The 24,836-nt window shown below is 46.2% G+C and overlaps 1 protein-coding gene across 1 annotated transcript in view; it reads left to right on the plus strand.

Annotated features, from left to right (window-relative positions):
* The first annotated feature begins 1,148 nt into the window (after positions 1-1,148).
* The window catches only part of C1R (complement C1r), a 32,092-nt gene continuing 8,404 nt past the window's right edge, over positions 1,149-24,836 (plus strand). The window contains exons 1-7 of the mRNA XM_056848408.1: positions 1,149-1,288; positions 10,721-10,952; positions 12,082-12,274; positions 15,712-15,855; positions 18,098-18,294; positions 20,340-20,487; positions 20,575-20,696. Of these exons, the coding sequence (XP_056704386.1) occupies positions 1,149-1,288; positions 10,721-10,952; positions 12,082-12,274; positions 15,712-15,855; positions 18,098-18,294; positions 20,340-20,487; positions 20,575-20,696 (1,176 nt within the window). The remainder of the gene's footprint in view (positions 1,289-10,720; positions 10,953-12,081; positions 12,275-15,711; positions 15,856-18,097; positions 18,295-20,339; positions 20,488-20,574; positions 20,697-24,836) is intronic.

The following is a 24,836-nucleotide window of genomic DNA, read 5'->3' on the forward strand; positions in this document are numbered from 1 at the left end:
TATTGTTGTTAAACTTGAAGATGCCTTCCCCCCCCCCCCCCAAGTTGCAGCCAACTTATAGAAATCTTGTAGGGTTTTCAAGTCAAGTGGTGTTCAGAAGAAGAAGAAGAAGAACTGGTTTTTATACCCTACTTTTCTCTACTTTTAAGGAGTCTCTAAGCGGCTTATAATCGCCTTCCCTTCCTCTCCCCACAACAGGCACCTTGTGAGATAGGTGGGGCCGAGAGAACTCGGAGAGAACTGTGACTAGGCCAAGGTCACCCAGCAGGCTTCATGTAGAGAAGTGGGGAATGAAACCCGGTTCTCCAGGTTAGCCTCCGCCGCTCATGTGGAGGGGCGGGGAATTAAACCCGGTTCTCCAGATTAGAGTCCACCACTCTTAATGACTACACCACTCTGGCTCCACGCTGGTCCAGAGGTAGTTTCATAGAATCATAGAGTTGGAAGGGACCACCAGGGTCATCTAGTCCAACCCCCTGCACAATGCAGGAAATTCACAACTACCTCCCCCCACCCCACCCCCCGTGCCCAGACGATGGCCACTCTCATGAATTACCCAAGTTCATAGAATCAGCATTGCTGACAGATGGCCATCTAGCCTCTTCTTAAAAACCTCCAGGGGAGGAGAGCTTACCACCTCCCGAGGAAGCCTGTTCCACTGAGGAACCACTCTGACTGTTAGAAAATTCTTCCTGATATCTAGATGGAAACTCTTCTGATTTAATTTCAACCCGTTGGTTTTGGTCCGACCTTCCGGGGCAACAGAAAACCACTCGGCACCCTCCTCTATATGGCAGCCCTTCAAGTACTTGAAGGTGGTTCTCATATCCCCTCTCAGTCTTCTCCTTTTCAGTTTGCCATGGCCTGCCTCTGCGTAGCAACCCTAGACTTCCTCGGTGGTCTCCCATCCAAGTACTAACCAGGGCTGACCCTGCCTAGCTTCCGATATCTGATGAGATCAGGCTAGCCTGGGCCATCCAGGTCAGGGCGAAGGTGCTGGTGGATCCCTGTTTATTTTTTGCCGCAGCAGACTGACATGGAGCGATCCTTGCAGGTGCCGTTTGCGCAGACCAGGTCTAAGAGAGCAAAGGAGATGTCGTTTCCTTCAGGGGCCATTTACACTTTAACTAAGATCCCAGCGCTAAAGGATGCCACAGCTGCAGCGAAGCATGTTCAGCTGCTTGGCACAACACGTTCGGGAGACTATTGTGGAAAAGCTCCGTGTCAGCAATCAGTCGGATGCGAAATGTTCCTTGTGTCACAGAGATCGTCCCTTTGTCCCCCCGCTGTCAGTTCCAAGTTTCAACAGTTTTGAATCCCTCTCACGGCAGGCAGAGCAGAGGAGGAGGAGGAGAGGGCCAGGAGATCCGGAGGTTCAGCAGCAGCCCCTCACGATTACGCTGCTGTCCCCCAAGCTATCGCCTTGCCCCTCGAGGTCCCACAGCCAGAAAACGGGGAAGTGGAAGGGACAGGAGTACTTCGGTGCAGTGGTTAAGCAAAAATAATCAACGCTAGGCTCAATTCTACACATATATTCTAAGTGAGAAGTCAATACAAAAAGTAGTGCAAGCAATATCTATAAGTGAGCGACAGTCAAACAAGAGAACATAGTACAACAAATATCAATGAACAAGGTCAAGGAACATATATACAAAAAATCTATGTCTAATGTTCCTCTCTGAGTCTAAAGACTTTCCAGTTATAATATCAGTCTTTGTAAGAGCTGCTCCAAATGATGAAGAGGATTCCTGTAGATTTTCTGATGAAGTCAGTGTATGGAATCAGACGCTATAATCCGCTGGCCATGTGCTGTGGGTAATTCAAAGGAGGACCAAGCTGACACTTAATATCAAGAGGAAACGTCTTCCAGGTAATAGACGCTATTACCTGGAATACCAAAATCTCCAGGTATTTTCCAACCCAGAGCTGGCAACCCTAAGAGTGGCTATTTTCTCCAGGGGAACTGATCTTGTTTCTCCTGGAGCCCAACAATAATAGCAGGAGATTGGTTGGCAGCCCTTAGTCCCCAATGAGGTATAAACGAAGTTAAATCAATAATTCACTGGCTTTCCTTTCTGCCAGCTGGCAGTTTACTTCCTCCATCCTGAAGACAGCTAAATAGAGCAATTCTCTGGTGGAACCAGCTTGACTCAGATGCCGTTACAGCATTTGAAGAGCTTGAGATCCGTAGCATTTGTGCACATGACATTTGATTTGTGTTTGGTGTTCTGTAGAATCTAGATTGTACAGGATCTACATTCTTTTGGACTTATAGCAGGATACCATTAGTCGAGGTGGTGACACAGAACGTTCATGAACATCCCAGCTGATCAGGAAACTAAAGCTGTCAGAAGGGGCTTCTGTGAAGGAAGGGCAAGTTTCTAGTTTAGCTTGGACTGAAACCTCTCAAAAGCTCTAGAGATGGGCCCATTTGTGGAGTTGATAGAGGACAGTAAAGGTGAATGGTGGGAGAAGAAGAATTGGTTTTTATATGCCGACTTTCTCTACCACTTAAGGCAGAATCAAAACGGCGTACAGTCACCTTCCCTTCCCCACAACAGACACCCTGTGAGGTAGGTGGGGCTGAGAGAGTGTGACTAGTCCAAAGTCACCCAGCTGGCTTCGTGTGTAGGAGTGGGGGAATCAAACCCGGTTCTCCAGATTAGGATCTGCCACTCATGTGGAGGGGTGGGGAAATCAAACCCGGTTCTCCAAATCAGAGTCCACCGCTCCAAACCGCCGCTCTTAACCACTACACCACGCTGGAGGAGATTCCAGAACCTGAGGGGCAGAAAATACAGAGCTAAGATGGGTGAGTAAGCAAAGCAGGGGATATGCAAGAAAGCTAGGGCCGATTCGCACATTATAAAGTTCTCATAGCCGCCAGATGTGTTTCAGTTAGACGTGTACTGGGAATTCCTGCTGGGAATGTAATTCCCAGGAATGCATCAGCCTGATCTGGACTGGCACACAGGGACCGGGGGCTTAAACCTCCCCGCCTATTGACATTTTACCAACCTGATCTGTCCCCAGGAAGCTGTTATTTGCCCCACTGCAGAAACATATATGTAGCTTTTGTATTGTTAAGTTCCCCCAATGGAGCAAATGGTGAAGAGTTCCCCCATGGGTGCTGAGTGGGGTGTAGTGGCTAGAGAGACAGAGTAGGGTCTGGGAGAACCAAGTTTAAAAGCACTTTTCCTCGCAAATGTTATAGCCCCCCCCCTAATTTATTAAACTTATTGTTAACAAAATCACATCAAGACAATAAACAAAGAAAAAAGGAAAAGGGAAAAAAGGGAAAAATACAAACACAGAGATGAAAAAAAAATTCAGTTTACGTTTGTATCGGATATAAATCTAGTTAAGAAATTACAACCTGTTCTCCAGCTACATATACAAAATTATTTTTAAAACTATTCTAACAATTAAAAAATCAAACTTTTCTCTATCATGCCTACATTCTTATTCTTCTACTCTTGAAACCCACAAATCATCCATTCATTTCCCCCCGTATTACGCAAAAAGTCAATAAATTGTTTCCAATTTTCTACAAACTTAGATAAGTTATTCTCTCCAATCAGGGCAGCGAGTTTGGTCATCTCCGCTAATTCCAACATCTTGACAAGCCACATGAGCGGCGGACTCTAATCTGGTGAACCGGTTTGGTTTCCCTACTCCTGCACACGAAGCCAGCTGGGTGACCTTGAGCCAGTCACAGTTCTATTAAGAGCTCTCTCAGCCCCACCTACCTCACAGGGTGACTGTTGTGGGGAGAGAAAGGGAAGTGATTGTAAACCGGTTTGATTCCTCCTTAAGTGGTAGAGAAAGTCGGCATATAAAAACCAACTCTTCTTCTTCTTCTTCTTCTTCTTCTTCTTCTTCTTCTTCTTCTTCTTCTTCTTCTTCTTCTAGAATCATAGCGTTGGAAGGGACCACCAGGGTCATCAAGTCCAACCCCCTGCACAATGCAGGAAATTCACAACTACTTCTCTTCTTCTTCTTCTTGCCTCCCCCATGACTGATATATATGTAATATGCAACAGCACCACTGTTCTGCTTCAGCTGAAGCAGGTTTTTGCCTATCAAAAGATCATGCCTTGAAGACACATATATGAAGAGAGCAAAATTCTTGGTTGTTGTCCCCCCCAGTACGGTTGCCAACCTCCAGGTAACAGCTGGAGATCTCTTACTATTACAACTGATCTCCAGCCGATAGGGATCAGTTCACCTGGAGAAAATGGCCATTTTGACAACTGGACTCTATGGCATTGAAGTCCCTCCCCTCCCCAAACCCCACCCTCCTCAGGCTCCACCCCCAAACCCTCCCGCCTATGGCGAAGAGGGACCTGGCAACCGTACTCCTCAGGGGTCAACAATTGCTCGTTTGTGGAGAGAGAAATTATGGATGTATATGAGGATGGCCAAATTAACCGAATTCCTACATGGAAAAGATTTGGATGAATATAAAAAAACTTGGGCAAAGGCCGCCACATATTGGGATAAACTGGCAAAAATGGATTTTACTACTTTAATTAGTGAGTTGTAGAAACTATTTTTAATATTTTCATATTTAACTGTTAATAGATGTTTCTAAAACTGTTAAGACACTTGTTCGGAAGTCGGGTGATGGGTCACTGTTTTAAGGTGGGTGGAGGGGTGAGGGGGTATCTCTTAGGTTTTTATATTTGTAACTATGAATGTATTAATTAACATCTATAGATACTCTTTTGTATTTTTCTTATGTTAATTTATTATTATTATTTTTATATTATTTTATTGTATTTGTTTTTTTTGTTTTATGTGTTATGTTATAAAAATTAATAAAAAATTATATAAAAAAAACAATTGCTTGTTTGAATCCGATTCTAAAATGTCTGACCCATTGCAGATGAGGACAGCAGGGGGTAGCAGACTCCAGCCCAAAAGGGAACCGTTGTTCGATTGCCCAATTCGTTTTGGACGCCCGCTGTCTGCCTTCCCACCCTCCCTCCCTCCCGGCATGGTCTGAATCAGAGCAAGTAAGGCTGAGAGTTTACAGAGACCTCTTTGCAACGCTCAAACACAACAGTCTAACTGGAGGGAGAGAGAGAAAGACAGAGATTGAAGTCAACCCTACGAGCATGTGAGTGTTGGATTTGTGGGGAAGGGAGAGGGATATTCAAACAAGAGAGACAGCAAAAGGATTCGCTGCTTCTCCGACCAAGGGTGGCATTAACTCCCTGACCCATAACTAAATTAAGATGCTCCTCTAGGATCAAATGAACTACTAGGGTTGCCAGCTCCAGGTTGGAAAATACCTGGAGATTTGGGGGGTGGAGCCTGAGGAGGGCGGGGTTTGGGGTGGGGTATAATGCCATAGAGTCCACCTTCCACAGTGGGCATTTTCCCCAGGTGAATTGATCTCTGTCGCCTGGAGATCAGATGTAAAAGGAGATCTCCAGCTGCCCCCTGGAGGTTGGCAACCCTAAGGGTCACTCTGGGATGGGTCTGCAGAGCTACGTTCGTATGTCCAAAAGGAGAAGGAGACTGAAAGTTGCTGTGTTTGCCCATGATGTAGGGTTGCCAGGTTCCTCTTCGCCACCAGCAGGAGATTTTGCGGCGGAGACTAAGGAGGGCGGGGTTTGGAGAGGGGAGGGACTTCAATCCCATAGGGTCCAGTGGCCAAAGTGGCCATTTTCTCCAGGTGAACTGATCTCTATCGGCTGGAGATCAGTTGTAATAGCAGGAGATCTCCAGCTAGTACCTGGAGGTTGGCAGCCCTAACAATTAAGGACCCCTCTGTCCCAGCTGGTCCATTGACATGTTAAGTTGGTCCTAATAAAAGGTATTGCCCTACCGGTGATTGTGGTCTCCAGAGGTATCTGACCAGCCAGTTTCATAGAATCCTAGAGTTGGAAGGGACCATCAGGGTCATCTAGTCCAACCCCCTGCACAATGCAGGAAATTCACAACTACCTCCCCCACACACACCCCAGTGACCCCTACTCCACACCCAGAAGATGGCCAAGATGCCCTCCCTCTCATGATCTGCTTAAGGTCATAGGATCAGCATTGCTGATTCTTGGTGAAGGTTCTTGTCCTATGAAGCAGAAGTTAGTAACTACAAGCAACATGGCTTCCTTTCATTCAGCTGTCTTTGTTACAACCCCAGGCAGGCTTTAGTTTACCCAAACCCAATGGCTTCTTTGAAATGGCTGGGTATTTCTCTACAAGAAACTCTTATGTTCTTCACATCCAAAAAGCCGTGCATGGGAAAGACTCAGAGTCACAACAAACAAAAGCCCAGCAGATGAGGAGAAATGAAAGCAAAACCAAGAGTCCCGCAAAAGGCTACAACTTTTGTTTTTTATGTAGTCCTCGCAGCTTTTATGCTCGCTCCCTGGCCCCAGTGTTAGTGCGTAGCCATCTGGATGGAGAAGTCATGTTCATTCTTGCAACTGCTTCTAGCTGTGTAGGGAAGGCCTCTGTCGTAGTGGTAAAAAGTCCCAGGTTCAATCCCTGGCATCTCTGCTTAAAAGGTTTGGGTAGAAGGGGATGAGAAAGACCTCAACCTGAGATCCTGAAGACACACTGCCGGTCATAGAATAGAATCATAGCGTTGGAAGGGACCACCAGGGTCATCTGGTCCAACCCCCTGCATAGGGTTGCTAATGTTCAGGTACTAGCTGGAGATCTCCTGCTATTACAATTGATCTCCAGTCAATAGAGATTAGTTCACCTGGAGAAAATGGCCGCTTTGGCAATTGGACTCTATGGCACTGAAGTCCTTCCCCTCCCCAAACCCCGCCCTCCTCAGGCTCCGCCTCAAAAACCTCCCGCCGGTATCGAAGAGGGACCTGGCAACCCAACCCCTGCGCAATGCAGGAAATTCGCAACTACCTCCCACACACACACCCAGTGACCCCTATTCCATGTCCAGAAGATGGCCAAGATGCCCTCCCTCTCATGAACTGCCTACGGTCATAGAATCAGCGTTGCTGACAGTTGGCCATCTAGCCTCTGCTTAAAACCCTCCAGGGAAGGAGAGCTCACCACCTCCTGAGAAAGCCTGTTCCACTGAGGAACTGCTCTAACTGTTAGAAAATTCTTCCTAATGTTTAGACGGAAACTCTTTTGATTTAATTTCAACCCATTGGTTCTGGTCCGACCTTCAGGGGCAACAGAAAACAACTCAGCACCATCCTCTATATGCCATCCTTAGCAGTAGGTGATGTGAAAGGCCTCCACCTGAGACCCTGGAGAATTGCTCCCAGTTAGAGCAGACAATACTGACCTTGATAGACAATGTTTTCTGCTCTGGGTTGGGAAATATCTGAAGATTTGTGGGGTGGAGCCTGGGGAGGGCAGGGTTTAAGGAGGGGAGGGACCCCATTGGGGTATCATGCCATAGAGTCCACCCTCCAGTTAGGGTTGTCAGCTCTAGGTTTGGAAATACCTGGAGATTGGAGCCTGAGGAGAATGGGGTTTGGGAAGAGGAGGGACTTCAATGCCCTAGAGTCCACCTTCCAAAGCGGCCACTTTCACCAGGTGAACTGATCTCTATCACCAGGAGATCAGTTGTAATAGTGGGAGATCTTCAGCCACCACCTGGAGTCTCCAAATCTAACATAGATCAACCATACAAAGTTTAGCTAAACAACAGACTGTATTATACAATAACATTGAAACACATACAATAACATTGAAACATACAAAAAGTCCTATTTCTTAAGCATAAATGGTACCTGTTGGAAGGAACCTGTTGGAAGACTGTTAAGAAATAAAATTGTTGGTATCCTGGGATGGAAGCTTATGAAGGATTCTTGGATAGGGATTCTTCAATAGGAAATAAGAGACGGGATATATAAGGTTGGTGAAGTGGAACTGATGAAGAACTGAAACGGCCGTCTTCCTCTTCACTTTTGATCCCCTGCCTTGGGACTGAGTAATACTTACCTGGAATCCACACCTAAAAGAGGGGGGAAAAACCCCTAGAATTGGTATCTGTTGGACTTTTTTTCTGTCTTTAGGAAAGTGAATTTTGGAAAACTTGGAATATTGTGACTTTTTTGTGTCTTTATGCTTAAGAAATGGGACTTTTTGTATGTGTTTACAATATTATTGTATAATACAGTCTGTTGTTAAGCTATACTTTGTATGGTTGATCTGTGTTAGATCTGGAGTAACTACATTTATACACAGAGGTGTCTATTTTCATTTACCACCTGGAGTCTGGCAACCCTACCTCAAGTGCAGCCATTTTCTCCAGGAGAAGTAATCCCTCTAGCCTGGCGATCAGCTGTAATCCCAGGAGATCTCTAGCCACCACCTGGAAGTTACATATACATAAAGTACCACTGATACACTAAATATAATGGTTTATATAATTTCAAAAACGCGATTTACAACAAATGATTCAAGTTATGCAACAAAGCAATCTATACAAATTGCAACAAAACAAATCTATGCAAGTTTACATAGATGGACTGATGTTAAGTTTTAAGGAATTAATGTACTCTCCTGTGTAATTTTTGTTGGAAATTCTGTTTTAAAGCAACACGAGCAAAATCAGAAAGTCAAGATTTTCCTCTACAGCAGCAACAGACTTCTGATGAAGCTAATGCAATTAGCGAAACAAGGATAAGATTCATGAAACCTTGCAAACTTACATAGATTGTTTTGTTGCAACTTTTTAAAAAAATTATTAAGAGAAAATAAGAATACAACAACGAAAGAAAATGGAAATACAACAACAAAAGAAAATGGAAATATAACATTACTAAAATGCTCATAATACAAATTCTTGAAAAGAAACTAAGAGTGTGCTGCTAATATAATTAAAATATCCATAACAGTGAACCAAGCTATACTCTATATATTTATCTAAAACCCAAATGATTATTACATCCCTCCCTCTCTGCAATTTACACATTGGTGTGTTTTTTCCATCCTTGAAATTGTTAAATTCCAGCGAGCCTCCAGTTCTGTATTTTTGTCATTATTATAATACGTCAACTTAATTAAAGCATATGTTTCTTTAACCTTATCAAGCCAATTATTTAAATCAGGGAATTTTCTTGCTTTTCTAATATCTTGCAAGATTTGTTCTTGCAACTGTTAGTATATGGAAAAACATAACTTGAATAATCTTTGTTTTATCTGAAAATAATTTAATAAAATTGTTTCCAGTCTTACTGATATAACTATTTCAAGGCCGCTGGATATGATTTCATATGTTTTGTTGCAACTTGTATAGATGGTTTTGTTACCTAACTTGAATTATTTGTTGGAAATCACGTTTTTGAAATTATATAAACCATCATATTTAGTGTATCAGTGGTACTTTATGTATATGTGTGTTCCAGGTACCACTCCCCTTCTGGTATTGTATACCACCTGGAAGCTGGCAACCCTACAAGGGGTCAGTAGAAGGCAGCTTCATGTGTTCATTTCTGAGGGAACCAAGCCTTCAACATCTTCTCATACATAATCTGTACATCTATCCGGTGATTCATTTCCATCTCAGCCCTTTGTTCTTGACCTAAAATGGGGAATGCATTTTAACAAAACAAAACGATTCTCAGGACGCACACGGTTTCTTCAGCAGGTTCAAGGCCAAGTTCTATAGATGTTCTGCCGGCCTGCTCCGAATCTGCGATTTTTACCGTACAAATTAAAAATTTATTGGGCACAGATTTCAGCATTCTGAATTTGAGTTGTTGCAAACTTTCATTTGCAACAACTCAAATTCCTTGCCTTCAGAGCTTCAGGTAAAAGGGTATATACACCAATGATGTCAGGTGATATCTCAGAGTAGATGCAAGCAGGATATTCACTGGGGGAGTCAATAGCTCGCTTTAATTTTATTCTTGTTTAAAACATTTATATGCTGCCTTTCCACCCAGCTTAGGGTCCCCGAGGCATTTGGTTCATTGCTAGTCCCAATAACTAGTTGAAGTGGAACAAATCATTCAAAATAAGTTAGACTTCACCTAGAGTATTGTCTTCAGTTTTGGGCACCACAATTTAAGAAGGATGTAGACAAGCTGGAATGTGTCCTGAGGAGGGCAACAAAGATGGTGAGGGGTCTGGAGACCAAGTCCTATGAGGAAAGGTTGAAGGAGCTGGATATGTTTAGCCTGAAGAGGAGAAGACCGAGAGGGGATATGATAACCACCTTCAAGTACTTGAAGGGCTGTCATATGGAGGAGTGTGCCGAGTTGTTTTCTATTGCTCTCAGAAACTCGAACCAGAACCAACGGGTTGAAATTAAATCAAAAGAGTTTCCGTCTTGACATTAGGAAGAATGTTCTAACAGAGCAGTTCCTCAGTGGAACAGGCTTCCTCGGGAGGTGGTAAGCTCTCCTTCCCTGGAGGTTTTGAAGCAGAGGCTAGATGGCCATCTGCCACCAATGCTGATTCTACGACCGTAGGCAGATCATGAGAGGGAGGGCACCTTGGCCATCTTCTGGGCATGGAGTAGGGGTCACTGGGGTGTGTGGGGGAGGTAGTTTTGAGTTTCCTGCATTGTGCAGGGGGTTGAACTAGTTGACCCTGGTGGTCCATTTCAACTCTATGATTCTGTGATTCTATCCTATGAAGTGAAATTTAATTCATTTGCGTAAGTTGCCCAGTTCAGGTTTTCACAGGACAAAATCTGGGAGCTGGGAGTCCCCGTAGAACTGAGTCCGGCGTCATTTGATACGTCTCCCGCTCTCCTTGATGTCTGCTCTGTTTACAGGTTTTCCCCAGTTCTTCTCCTGCATGGAGCTTTCCTCTTTGGAACGGTCGGGTCCAGCCCCGTCCTACGGAAGCCATTTGGAGAGATCAGGTCCCCCAACTACCCCAAGCCGTACCCAAACAACAACGTCAGCACCTGGGACATCGCCCTGCCCAAGGGCTTCAGAGTGAAGTTGACGTTCCGGGAGTTTGATTTGGAGCCGTCTGAGGCTTGTTTGTACGACTATGTCAAGGTGTGCATGCGTGAAAAAGGGATGACCTTGGGCTAGTCACACTCTCTCAGCCCCACCTACCTCACAGGGTGTCTGTTGTGGGGAGGGGAAGGGAAGGTGATTGTAAGCTGGTTTGATTCTCCCTTAAGTGGTGGAGAAAGTTGGCATATAAAAACCAACTATTCTTCTTCTTCTCCTCCTCCTTCTCCTTTTTTCTCTCCGTGCGTAACTCGAGGGCTATTTTGGTGGTCAATATATTACTATGTGTATAGTGAAATATCACCAAGTAGAACCCTCTCCCCAAAACTTTCTATAGATTGGGGTGGGGGTGGCCTCTGTGGGGGCCTGGGCAGGGCGATTTCAGGACAAACTAGTAGCAAGCGGGTGTTCCATTGCTCCTATGAATACCTCTGCATGTGCAGTAGAAGCAACAGACCCATTGCCATGTGAAAGAAACCCAAGTAAAAATTTCACTCCCTCCCCCTTGAATAGCAGACTAGCAGACCACAGCACAAACTGATTTTTACATTCATAGAATCATAGAGTTGGAAGGGACCACCAGGGTCATCTAGTCCAACCCCCTGCACAATGCAGGAAACTAACAACTACCTCCCCCTACCTCCCCCCAGTGACCCCAACCCTCCCCCCGCCATGCAGGATCCCACAATCAAAGCACTCCCAATAGATGGCCATCTAGCCTCTGCTTAAAGATCTCCAAAGACGGGGACTCCACCACCCTCCGAGGCAGCACATTCCACCGTCGAACAGCCCTCACCGTCAGAAAGTTCTTCCTAATGTTTAGGTGGAATCACTTTTCTATTAGTTTAAATCCATTACTCCGTTTCCTAGTCTCTGGAGCAACAGAGAACAAGCTAGTTCCCTTGTCAACATGACATCCCTTCAAATATTTAAACATGGCTATCATGTCTCCCCTCAACCGTCTCTTCCCAAAACATTCCCCTCCCTTTCCAAAACAGTTTCCCATGCTGCTTTCCTCTCCCCCTCCCAATGGACATGGAGTTGGTTGAGACGTGTCCGGCCAAAGTCCCGTTCTGTCTATGGACCTGGTTGCGTGATCCTTTCCTATGAAACTCATAGGTTCTCATGCTTCCTCCTTCTCCTCCTGTCTCCACCCACCGGTCTCCACCAGATCTCAGCAGACAAGAGAGACTTGGGCCAGTACTGTGGCCAGCTGGAATCGGCCACTGGTAACCACCCTGGAAGAAGGGAGTTTGTGTCTCAGGGAAACCGAATGAGGGTCTTGTTCCACTCTGACTTCTCCAATGAAGAAAACGGCGAGCTCGTCTTCTACAAGGGCTTCCTGGCCTATTATCAAGCTGTGGGTAAATATCCGACCGCCACACCCTGTGGAAGGAACTCACTTCTCTAACGCAATAATATGAGCCTATCAGCGAAAGCCTGACTGGAGGACTTACATAAGAACATAAGAAAGGCCATGCTGGATCAGACCAAGGCCCATCAGGTCCAGCAGTCTGTTCACACAGTGGCCAACCAGGTGCCTCCAGGAAGCCCCCAAACTGCAGCAGCACCATCCTGCCCGTGTTCCAAAGCACCTAATATAATACGCATGCTCCTCTGATCCTGGAGAGAATAGGTATACATCATGGATCACCCTTTCCTCCATGAACATGTAGACTCCCCTCTTCAAGCCTTCCAAATTGGCACCCATGACCACATCCTGGGGCAGGGAGTTCCGCAATTTAACTATGCATTGTGTGAAGAAATACTTCCTTTTATCAGTTTTGAATCTCTCACCCTCCATCTTCAGCAGTTGACCCCACGTTCTAGTATTGTGAGAGAGGGAGAAAAGCTTCTCCCTGTCCACTCGCTCCATACCATGCATAATTTTATAGACCTCTATCATGCCTATGAAGTCCTGAGTTGTGCAGCAGAATTCCAGCCTGCAATTTTATCTGTTGAAATGGCACGCAGCCCCCTCGCCCTCTCTGACCATCTTCCTGGACGGTGCTGAGAGAACTGACAAGCTTTGCTCCCCGTTGAACACAAGCGTCATGTCAGGACTGGCAACATTTGGCCAAAGGTCAAAGATCCCTTGCCAAGGGAAGGGGCTGAAACCATGGGCTACTCTAATCTGGAGTGCAAGGAGTTTCTTTGAACAAAAACGCTCCCTTCTAAGGACTCAACTACCTTTAACAGTTTGTTATGTGTTTATTGTAAAGGATTTTTTCCCCACCTTTGCAAATTTATCTGCTAGGATTGCTTTATCAAGAACAGTGCGAGGAGAGAAGGGGAACTTGAACCTTTCCCTCCCGGGCCATTTTCTCATTAGAAAAAGCCACCCCCATGCTGCTTTTACACCCGACCCCGGAAAACGGCAATTTTCTCTGGAGGAGGAACTAAGAGCGGCTCAAGTGTGGCTTTTCCAGGGAAAAATAGCCAGAGAGGAAAAGGTTCAAGTTTGCCTTTCCCGGGGCACACACGCTGCTCTCCTTTTTGATAAAGCTATCTTGGCAACTAGATTTGCAAAAGTGAAAAGAAGGAAGAAGCGGTAATATGTAGCCAAGCCCTAAATAGCCACTGAAGGGGGAAGGGAAAGTGATGCTCTTGCCAACGGGAATTGGGAGTTGGTTCTAGAGCTACCACGCTACTGCTGCGGGCGGCACCGCAACAGCCATGCAGATTGTGAGAGGTTGATCGAAAACAGTGACATCCATTGATGCAGAGCTTGAGACGGTGCAGAAAAGTGCAATTAAAAGGATCAGGGAGCTAGAGCAACTGCCCTATGAGGAGCGGTTAAAGCGCTTAGGGCTGTTTAGCTTGGAAAGAAGGCAGTTAAGGGGAGGCATGGTAGAGGTCTATAAAATTATGCATGGTACGGAGAGAGTGGACAGGGAGAAGCTTTTATCCCTCTCTCATGATACCAGAACATGGGGTCATCTGCAAAATCTGGAGGGTGAGAGATTCAAAACAGATTAAAGGAAGTATTTCTTCACAACGCATAGTTAAATTGTGGAACTCCCTGCCCCAGGATGTGGTGATGGCTGCCAACTTGGAAGGCTTGAAGAGTGGAGTGGACATTTTCATGGAGGAGAGGGCTATCCATGGCTACTAGTCAAAATAAATACTAGTCATGATGCATACCTATTCTCTCCAGGATCAGAGGAGCATGCCTGTTATATTAGGTGCTGTGGAACACAGACAAGATAACTCTGCTGCAGTTGTCTTCCTTGTGGGCTTCCTGGTTGGCCCCTGTGTGAACAGACTGCTGGACTTGACGGGCCTTGGTCTGATCCAACATGGCTTTTCTTATGTTCTTATTATAATTATACTATATATAATTATATTAGGTGCTGTGGAACACAGGCAGGATGGTGCTGCTGCAGTCGTCTTGTTTGTGGGCTTCCTAGAGGCGCCTGGTTGGCCACTGTGTGAACAGACTGCTGGACTCGATGGGCCTTGGTCTGATCCAACATGGCCTTTCTTATGTTCTTCTGCCATCGTGCCATGCTTGAGCCAGGTGCCACTAGGCACTCGGTAGCTTTGCGCCTGCATGGTGTTTCCCCCCCCTCCCCATAACCCCACCCCAAGAACTCTTAATGATCTCTTTTGCTTTAGCCGGAGATTTCTGGATTACAATTTTGGAAACCAACTGGAATACTTTCCAGCCTTAAAGCTTAGCTGTCTGGAACGTTTTCGTGGTTTCACTTTTAATATGCAACTGGGAATAAGATTTAATGCAACAAAATATACAGGCTCTTTGTATTAGCCATAAACAGAGGCAATTAACGCAATAGATCAAATCTACATTCAGCAGAACTTCAGGTTTTGTAACTGCCTTTCCCAAATTTCTGACAGTTAAGGCATTTTGAAAAAAATAAAATTGGAAGCAAACATCGGGCTTACAACTATGGCGTTTACTTTTAGAGTATGTCAGGAATGTGAATGACACATCCTTAGAAGAGTTTGTCTCCCGTGATTCTGTACGAGTTCCAGTTCTCAGTTTACCTCCTGATTGGGAGATCTTCTGCTATGACTCCTTGATGGCCAGAATGACTCCTCTAGGTTAGATTGGCCGGTAAGGTTGCCAGGTCCCTCTTCGCCACCAAGGTTTTTGGGGCGGAGCCTGAGGAGGATGGGGTTTGGGGAGGGACTTCAAAGCCATAGAGTCCAATTGCCAAAGCAGAGGTTGAAGAAGAAGAAGAGTTGGTTTTTATATGCCAAGTTTCTCTACCACTTGAGGAAGAATCATACCGGCTTACAAACACCTTCCCTCCCCCTTCCCACAACAGACACCCTGTGAGGTAGGTGGGGCTGAGAGAGCTCTAACAGAGCTGTGACTAGCCCAAGGTTCACCCAGCTGGCTTCATGTGGAGGAGTGGGGAAACAAATCCAGTTCACCAGATTAGCCTCCGCCGCTCATGTGGAGGAGCGGGGAATGAAACCTGGTTCTCCAGGTCAGACTCCACCGCTCCAAACCACCGCTGTTAACCACTACAACATGCTGGCTCTCTACTTCACCCCCAAACCACCACGCTGGCTCTCTACTTCACCCCCAATCCACCACTCTTAACCACTATACCACGTTGGCAACCCTATTTCATCCCCAAATCTCCAGAAGTTTCCCAATCTGGAGTTGGCAACCTTACTCGCCACTACTGGGTTAGCGTTGCCTCCAGATCACTAACAAAAGGTCCTGGATTCCTCCTTTAGACAGCAGAGGCCTGGAAACTGTTTGTAGGACTTTTCAGCCTGGTTCAGTTGTAACCTCTTCCCATCTCTGGATCTGTGAACTTCCTAGATCTGGACGAATGTACCCAAGGAAACAGCGTCGAAGAAGAGCAGAAGCCCCGGTGCCAACACCTCTGCCACAACTATATAGGAGGCTATTTCTGCTCCTGCCATCCCGGCTATCGTCTCCAGAGCGACCAGCATTCCTGTAAAGGTGAGAGAACGAGCACTGAGAATTAGGAAGCTCAGATAGCTGAGATCTGCACTTTCGCACATGCCGAATAATGCACTTTCAATCCACTTTCAATGCACTTTGAAGCTGGATTTTACTGCGGCCATTTATGCAGGGTCAATTTTGATGCTCGCTCAAAACTCTCTTTTTTAAAATGCGACCTTTAAAATGCCTATTCACGGTCCCGACACAAAAGGAGAAATTCCACCCCCACCCCCACTCGCCTGCTCCTTCGTTCCTTCCATTAGCAACCGCTGTTTGAATAGATAATGCGTGGGGCTGTGATTTTGCATGCTTCCTTGAGGGGATTCTTTGAGGCGGGGCGGAACAAACACAAAAGGTCGCGTTAAAGGGGCTCTTAAGAAATGCGAAGCAGGTATGCCCCGACTTCGCAGTCACTTCCTGAATGACAGTTCAGCGTGAAAAAACATGCGGGGCAACTCAGCCTGGAACGCGCTGCTAATTACCAAACATAAATGGCCTGCATGAACTGGCAAAATCCACTTGCAAATGATCATTAAAGTGCAGTAGATTCCCGGATGGCCAAAAGGAAATACCCCTTTACAGAATGAATGATTAAAATGTGGAATTTGCCGCCAGAGGAGGTAGGGATGGCCACAAGCGGAAGCAACTTTAAAAGGGGATTAAACAGGTTCATGGAGGATAGGTTAATATCCTTGGTGACTAAAGGAAACTTCCCTGTTCAGAGGCAGCCAACCTCTGAATCCCAGTGCCAGGAGGCAACATTAGGGGAAGACCTCGGCCTCTACTCCCAGTTGGTTGTCCTTCCAAAGTAACTGGTTGGCCGCTGAGTGAGACAGGGTGCTGGGTTAGATGGGCCGCTGCTCTGAGTGTCACTGCCTCCATCTCCCGCCCCTGGTATTCCTTGGACGTCTCCTGTCTGAATACAAGCCAGGGTCAGGGCTGAGAAGATGTGACCGGCCCAAGGTCACCCAGCAAGCTTCCATGGTAGAGCAGGGATTCAAACCTGGGTTTCCCAGATCCAAGTCCGACACGGTCGAGTGCCAGATTTATGTATAAGCTAAACAAGCTATAGCTTAGGGCCCCACTCTCTTGGGGGCCCCCAAAAAATTTAAAGGAAAAAAAACCTGGATGTACATTTCCAAAATATAAGACAAAAAAACTTAATTGTATTTCAGTTCAACAATTACTTTGATAAAATACATATTTTGTTATGTGCAAATGGCTTTAGATACCTATTAGGTCCATAAATTACCATATAGCATATATTCAACACAAAAAACAGCGACAATTTGTTGTTGACAAAGAACAGCAGGACATATAAAGGGCCCCATTACCTTCCATAGCTTAGGGCCTCGTCAAACCTAAATCCGGCCCTGCCGACACCTTAACCCAGGGATGTCGAACTCATTTGTTACAAGGGCCAGATATGACCTAAATGTCACTTGGTCGGTTCGGGCCATGTGTATTATAAAATGTAATGCCAGATACCGGAGACATTGACACCTCAGGAGTGGAAGGGGGGCTTCCTTGGCTGGCTCTCAGGCCAGATAAGAGCTCTCAAGAGGCCAGATCCTGACCATAGACCTTATGTTTGACACCCCTGCCTTAACCACTCCACCACACTGGCTGTCTTTCTCTGCTTATCAGTAGTTATTTATTCCACATTAATACATTGCATCCATCGGTCGAGTGACCAAAGAAAGAAGCATTCCCCAGAAATGAGCCACCTATAGTATCAAAGCTGATCCAAAGATATCCCACTACATATGAAACTGCCTTTTTCTGAATCTCAATCAAAGACTAGGGAGGGGCCGTGGCTCAGTGTGTAGAACATCTGCTTCATATGCAGAAGGTCCCAGGTTCAATCCCCGGCATCTCCAGTTAAAGGGACTAGCCAGGTAGGTGATGGGAAAGACCCCTGCCTGAGACCCTGGAGAGCCGGTGCCGGTCTGAGTAGACAATACTGACTTTGATGGACCGAGGGTCTGATTCAGTATGAAGCAGCTGCTTGTGTTCATGTGTTCATCTCAGACCATTGGCCTATTGCTTGCTCGGACTGGCAGCAGCTCTCCCTCCTCTCCTTCTTCACATTACCATGTGATCCTTTTACCTAGAGATGCCAGGGATTGAACCGGAGACCTTCTTCATGCAAAGCAGAGGCTCTTCCACTGAGCCACAGCCCCCCTCCCCAAACGTACCCGGCTTTCACTAAACCTTCTCTCGGTTTCTCGCCTTCCAGTGGAGTGCAGCAACGAGCTGTTCACGGAGCTCTCCGGATACGTGGCGAGCCCCGGATACCCTCGGCCGTACCCGCCAGACCTGCGGTGTAACTACAGCATCCAAGTGGAGAAGGGGCTGGTGATCACACTCAAATTCCTGGCACCCTTTGAAATCGAGGACCACCAACAAGTCCGCTGCCCTTATGACCAGCTCAAGGTATTGCGGATCGATTTCTCCCCGGGCAGGATTTCAGCCCCGTTTCCCTGAAGCGGATTGTCAGGGAGAAAAGAAGGAAACCGCAGGCGCCTTTGGGATCCCTGCAGCTCTCTTTGTTTGCAGTGTGCAAAGCCTTTCATAGGAATGCTTTGTGGGGCACATCTAGGTTTGTGTTATCATTTTTCCCCATCTGTATTTTTGAGATGATATGAAAATTCTGTTTGCGGATCTGTGATAGCCCATTTACACGTGCCGGTAAGTTAACCTTTTAATGGTCCAATACAATGTGAGTGACTTGGATGCATTTGAATCTCGGAAAGAATTGGTGGTGTGAACAGACTGCTGTGTGAACAGACTGCTGGACTTGATGGGCCTTGGTCTGGTCCAGCAGGGCCTTTCTTATGTTCTTAAGTCACAACTGAGACATTCAGAGTTGGTTTACCATAGCCTGTCTCCACATCACGCCTCTGTAAGCCGCAGGTTGCCATCTTACTGGCCTCCATACCCTCCTCCACCTCTATCTTCTAGTCATATATGGGGGCATTGACTGCCTAGCTGGGCCTCTCTGTGGTGATAACGACTGAACTGGCACCATCTAATTGTATTAGTTTTGACTGTATTAACTTTGGTTTTATTATGAATGGTATTAATGTGTATTATGGTTTTAATAGGTAAGTATAGCTGTAGATGGTTTTATTGTTTTTGGGTTGTTTCTTGTTACCCGCACTGAGCCCGGCTTGCTGGGGACTGAGGGCGGGTTAGAAGTCTAACAGCCCATTCCTGAGCTGACGGCGTGCGGAGTCGGCGGGGAAGAGGCGCAGCGGCGCCTCTTCCTAAGCCGATTTCCACACGCCGCGGGAAAGAAAAAAGCCTTTTCAAGCAGGTGCAGCAACGCCGTTTCAAGCAGGTGCAGCAACGCCGTTCTCGCCGGCACCGGCCAGGGCTGAAACGGAGGGCCTGTGCCACGGAGAGGCCGCGCCAGCAGAGGGGCGAGGCGCGGTCCCGCGGCGCTCGGCCACCAGTGGGACTGGCCTCCCCACCAGCGTAAGTGCGTGTAATTGCGCGATTACATGCACTTACGCTGGCGGCGGGGTCATGCCACCTCCTAAGAGGTTTCGCCCCCACCCCACCAGGAATGGGCTGTAAAAATATAAATAAATTCCTTGGTGGTCTCCCATCCAAATACTAACCAGGGCCTACCCAGCTTAGCTTCCGAGATCTGACGGGATCAGGCTAGCCTGGGCTGTCCAGGTCAGGGCCAAACAGAATTAGGGACACCAAATTATGATGTCCCATTGGTCTCAACGGACGCTGACAGGAGCCCCTGTATGTTTCCCCCAAGGAAAGAAGAAAGGTACAAGAACTGACTTGAGGAAGTGAGAAATCAAAACACAGTGCAAATCGGTAATCTTTATAACAAGGGAAATGCAAATATTATGACAGGTAGCTAGCAACCCCCCATTTTGAAAATGCCAGTATTTCTGATTCAGATGTGTATATTGCTGAGCACGAAGATTTGCATGCCTCACTCCTTCTAGGACATTCTTGTACCTTTGTTCTTAAGAGGGTTGTCTCTTTTGTCTACCTATCTGTTTTTCCCCAGAAGGGCAAACAGCAGCTCTCTTGTGCTGTTCCTCCGCCCTCCCCAAATATATCACAATCCAAATCCAAATCAGGCACCATACATGTGATTCTTAGAGAACTAAATGCAGGGGGTTCCGATTGGGGAACTGCAGGCATCGCGTCTCAGCCCCAAAGAGGAAGATTTGCCTCCTTCTGATCTCTTTAGGGATACCAGAGAAATTAAGCCGGCAGGCATAAGAAGAGATCCGTGTTGGATCAGACCAGTGGGCAACCTAGTCCAGCATCCTGTCTCACAAAGCAACCAGCTGATTGCTATGAAGGGCCAAATAAGCAGGGCGTAGAGGCCCTGATGCAGTGTCCTAGCACTAGGATTCAGAGGTTTGCTGACTCTGGGCTGGAGGCATGTTGGTCTGACTCGGTAGGATGGAAGATATTGAGGTGCACCATTTTCTGCTCACCAGATCCAGGCCCGGGGCAAAGAGATTGGCGAGTTCTGCGGCACGGTGACCCCTGGCAGCATCGAAACCAACAGCTCTTCGGTGGACCTTTTCTTCCTCACAGACGAGTCGGGGTTCGGCCACGGGTGGAAGATCCGGTACAGCTCGGAAAGTAATGCCCCCCACTACTGACGTGCTCTGACAAATGATGTCCGGCCATCTGCCGATCCTTGCCTCATTCTCGCCTTGTCCCCAACAGGGGTCCGTTGCCCGCAGCCCGTGCCGAACGACAAGTTCACCATCATCAAAAACCCGCAACCCGTCTATCAGTTCCAGGACTACTTCATTGTCAGCTGCCAGAAGGGTTATAACCTAATGGAGGTGAGGCCTGTTGTTCTGACTTCTGCATGCCATTGCTTCTTTCTGCTTTTTTACTTCCCTCAAGGACCTTTTCTCCCCACAGCCACTTAAAGGTATTCTGTTTCCCTAAGGGAAGTAAACCCATCCTAGGGCTTCCGGGGCTTCCACGCTGTTGGGGGCATCCCAACTGGTAGCCTCTGTTCTTTGCTGTCTCTTGGTAGAGCGGTGGTGGTGGTGGGAGAAATGCTGGAGAAACAGGCACCATGCCAGCGCTGCGACATCACTTCTGGTCCAGTCCGGGAAGTGGCATCATGCTAGTGCAAAGCTCTAAGATTTCCCTCAAACTCTATGGTATTTACTATAGAGTTTGGGGGAAATCCTAGAGCATCACACCAACATGATGACATCACTTCTAGGTTCATGCAATGGTAATTTCATGTCCCCCGCCCAGTAAAGCTCCTGCTGGGCGCCAGTGCCGGGGTGGCAACCTTAACCCCTCTCCTCCTGGGCCCATGCCAGCACTGGCTACGTATAAACCAAGCCAGGCTTTTACAAAAGGAGTGGTGGCATGTTCCAGGAAGGGACACTCATATACACATGCTCATATACTCAATTCAAAAGAGTTTCCAGCTAAACATTAAAAAGAACTTTCTGACAATTAGAGCGGTTCCTCAGTGGAGCAGGCTTCCTCGGGAAATGGTAGGCTCTCCTTCTTTGGAGATTTTTAAGTAGAGGCTAGATGGCCATCTGTCAGCAATGCTGATTCTGTGACCTTAGGCAGATGATGAGAGGGAAGGCAGGAAGGGTTGCGTCAGTGCTCGGCTCTCGTGGCCCTTCCCTACATGCCCAGGGTAATGCCGATTGCCACTTTGGGGGTCAGGAAGCAATTTTCCTCCAAGCCAGATTGGCCAGGGATCCTGGAAGATTTTTTTTTTTGCCATCTTCTGGGCATGGAGTAGGGGTCACTGGGGATGGGGGAGGTAGTTGTGAATTCCCTGCGTTGTGCAGGGGGTTGGACTAGATGACCCTGGTGGTCCCTTCCAACTCTACGATTCTATGATTCATATACTCATGCCACTAACAGCTGGGAGTGAGCTGAGCCCCCCAAAGAGCATTAACACCCCCAAACAATCACTTGGGTGGCTTGTCTGGAGAACAAGGTCTGCATTTTGTTTTTATTCTTTCCTTCCTAGATACCTTTCTCCTTCCCTAATATTTCACTACAGTCCTTGGCCTCTCTCACAGGAATGAGGTAAAACATGTCAGGGCACGAGAGAGATTTTAGGCGCCTTTAACAGAATCTCTGCCTCTGCCTTGTCACACTGTGCTGGGGGGTCTGAGTCAAGGCAGATGGAGATACAGGGGTTGCTCAATGTTTTTGAGTTGGCCAGTTACCAATGAAGAAGTAGCAGGAACCGAAAGTACAGCATAAAATGAGCAAACAGCTTAATCTGCCCCAGGGCTCATGTCTGGAATTTGATTTGCATGCCGGGACTCGGCTCTGTGACATCCTGAGTAACAACCGCAAGCCCCTCTGAGCATGCGCAAAGCGACTTTCCCTCACATCTGAGTAACAATCCTCCCCACCAAAAAGTGAGGGTGGTCCAGCATCCATGGGACAATTTGTGGCTTGAACACATGAACACATGAAGCTGCCTTATACTGAATTGGACCTTCGGTCCATCAAAGTCAGTATTGTCTACTCAGACTGGCAGTGGCTCTCCAGGGTCTCAGGCGGAGGTCTTTCACATCACCTATTTGCCTAGTCTCTTTAAGTGGAGATGCTGGGGATTGAACCTGGGACCTTCTGCATGTCAAGCAGATGCTCCACCACTGAGCCACAACCCCATCCCAAACACATAAAGCTGCCTTCTATTGAATCAGACCCTTGGTCCATCAAAGCCAGTATTGTCTACTCAGACCAGCAGCAGCTCTCCAGGCTCTCAGGCAGAGGTCTTTCACATCACCTACTTGGCTGGTCCCTTTAACTGGAGATGCCGGGGCTTGAACCTGGGACCTTCTGCATGCCAAACAGATGCTCTACCACTGAGCCACAGCCCCTCCCTGCCAGCTCTCATCTGACCTCTGAAGGCATCGAATCAAGGAGGAGCTGTGGCTCAGTGGTAGAGCATCTGCTTGGCATGACAGAAGGTGACAGGGTCAATCCCTGGTATCTCCAGTTAAAAAGAGGTGAGGTGAAAGACCTCTACCTGAGCCTCGGAGAGCCTCTCCCCAACAGAGTAGACATTGCTAACCTTGGTAGATCGAGGGTCTGCCTCAGCTTCATGTATTCAGCAACTACAGTATTGTGCTTTTTCTAGAAATAGGAAGGCTCGCCAGTCATTCTATTGTTCCGACACCCTGAGGCAGTACTTTTGACCACGGCCTTTTATGCATGGCTGTTTCCCTCGGCGTCACCCTTCCGACAACTTCGGGTCTTTGGGGGTTTTTTTATATAAATTTTATTTTAAACTTACAGTTACAAATACCTAACATACGAACAAGATAAAAAATAACAAACCTACCTACATAACACTTAACATAACACATTACCAAATGTGCCTTGTGTGTGTAAAGTGCCATCAAGTCGCAGCCGACTTATGGCGACCCCTTTTTTGGGGGGGGTTTCAAGGCAAGAGACTAACAGAGGTGGTTTGCCAGTGCCTTCCTCTGCACAGCAACCCTGGTATTCCTCGGTGGTCTCCCCTCCAAATACTAACCAGGGCTGACCCTGCTGAGCTTCTGAGATCTGACGAGATCAGGCTAGCCTGGGCCATCCAGGTCAGGGAAATGTGCCTTACTTTATCCTAAGTTGGCCATCTATTCAGAGAGTTTTTATTTCTACCGTCTAGTCTACTTTGTTTCTTATATCTCCAAGTAATCCGTTTAGGGTTAGTCATTAAACTTATATTTAAATCTGTATATATGTATAAGGACTTTTTACTGTACCTATCTTTCTTAAACAGCTATAATATATTATTAAGTTATTACTATCGTTTCTCCAAGATATTTCACCTATACATTTTAACCTATAATATTTGTTGCTTAATATAAAGTGTATGTATTTAACTTTTGACTATAGTCTTTACACATGGCTGTTTTCCTCCCCATCACTCTTCCGACGACTTTGGGTCTTTGATTTTTTTAATATAAATTTTATTTTAAACTTACAGTTACAAATACATAACATACAAACAAGATAAAACATAACATACCTACCTACAAAACACTTAACATAATACAACATAACATATTACCAAATGTGCCTTACTTTATCTTGACCATCTATCCAGAGAATTTTTATTTCTACCATCTATTCAACTTTGTTTCTTATATCTCCAAGGAATCCATTTAGGGTTAGTCATTAAAAGTTTATTTAAATCTGAATATAAGCATAAAGGACTTTTTATTGTACCATGACTATATTTCTTAAACATCTATATTATATTATTAAGTTATTACTATTGTTTCTCCAAGATATTACACCCATATATTTTAACCCAGTGGTTCCCAAAGGGGGCAGGACCACCTCCTGGGGGGGTGAGATTACCTAGGGGGGCACTAAGGGGCAAGGGGGCAGCAGGGGGGCGCTAGAGGTGGGGCCCTTCAACTGTTTTGTTCACTAATTTACAATGGAAACGATCAGAACATTTTTTTCAGACTTCGAAGAGCTAGATCAAGTTCATCAGTTTTGTTGAATAAATTTCAACTAAAAAGTTTTAATGTGATTTTGAATAGATGTGCAGTTAATTGTCACTGTTTTGAAATTTTATTGTTGTTATCTTTTTTACTGAGTCATGCAAACCCCTATTTTGAATAATGTTTTTTATAAGATAGAGTAGGGGGTGCTGGCGTTGAGTTTGTGGAACCAAGGGAGTGGTGGCCCGAAAAGTTTGGGAACCACTGTTTTAACCTACAATATTTGTTGTTTAATATAAGTTGTATGTATTTAACCCACTGGTTCCCAACCAGGGGTCCATGGACCCCCAGGGGTCCGCGAGAACTAAATTAAGGTCCGTGAAACAAAGTTATAAACCCATAATAAATTAATATTTTCAATTAAAGGTTCTCTATTATAAAAATATATTCAAATATTATTCTAAGTTTAATGTTTAACTAACAGTTATGATTAAAGTTTATTTTCAAATTCTCGGAATTTTT

Source organism: Euleptes europaea, chromosome 4 (assembly GCF_029931775.1).
Source record: "Euleptes europaea isolate rEulEur1 chromosome 4, rEulEur1.hap1, whole genome shotgun sequence".
NCBI classification, from domain to species: Eukaryota; Metazoa; Chordata; class Lepidosauria; order Squamata; family Sphaerodactylidae; genus Euleptes; species Euleptes europaea.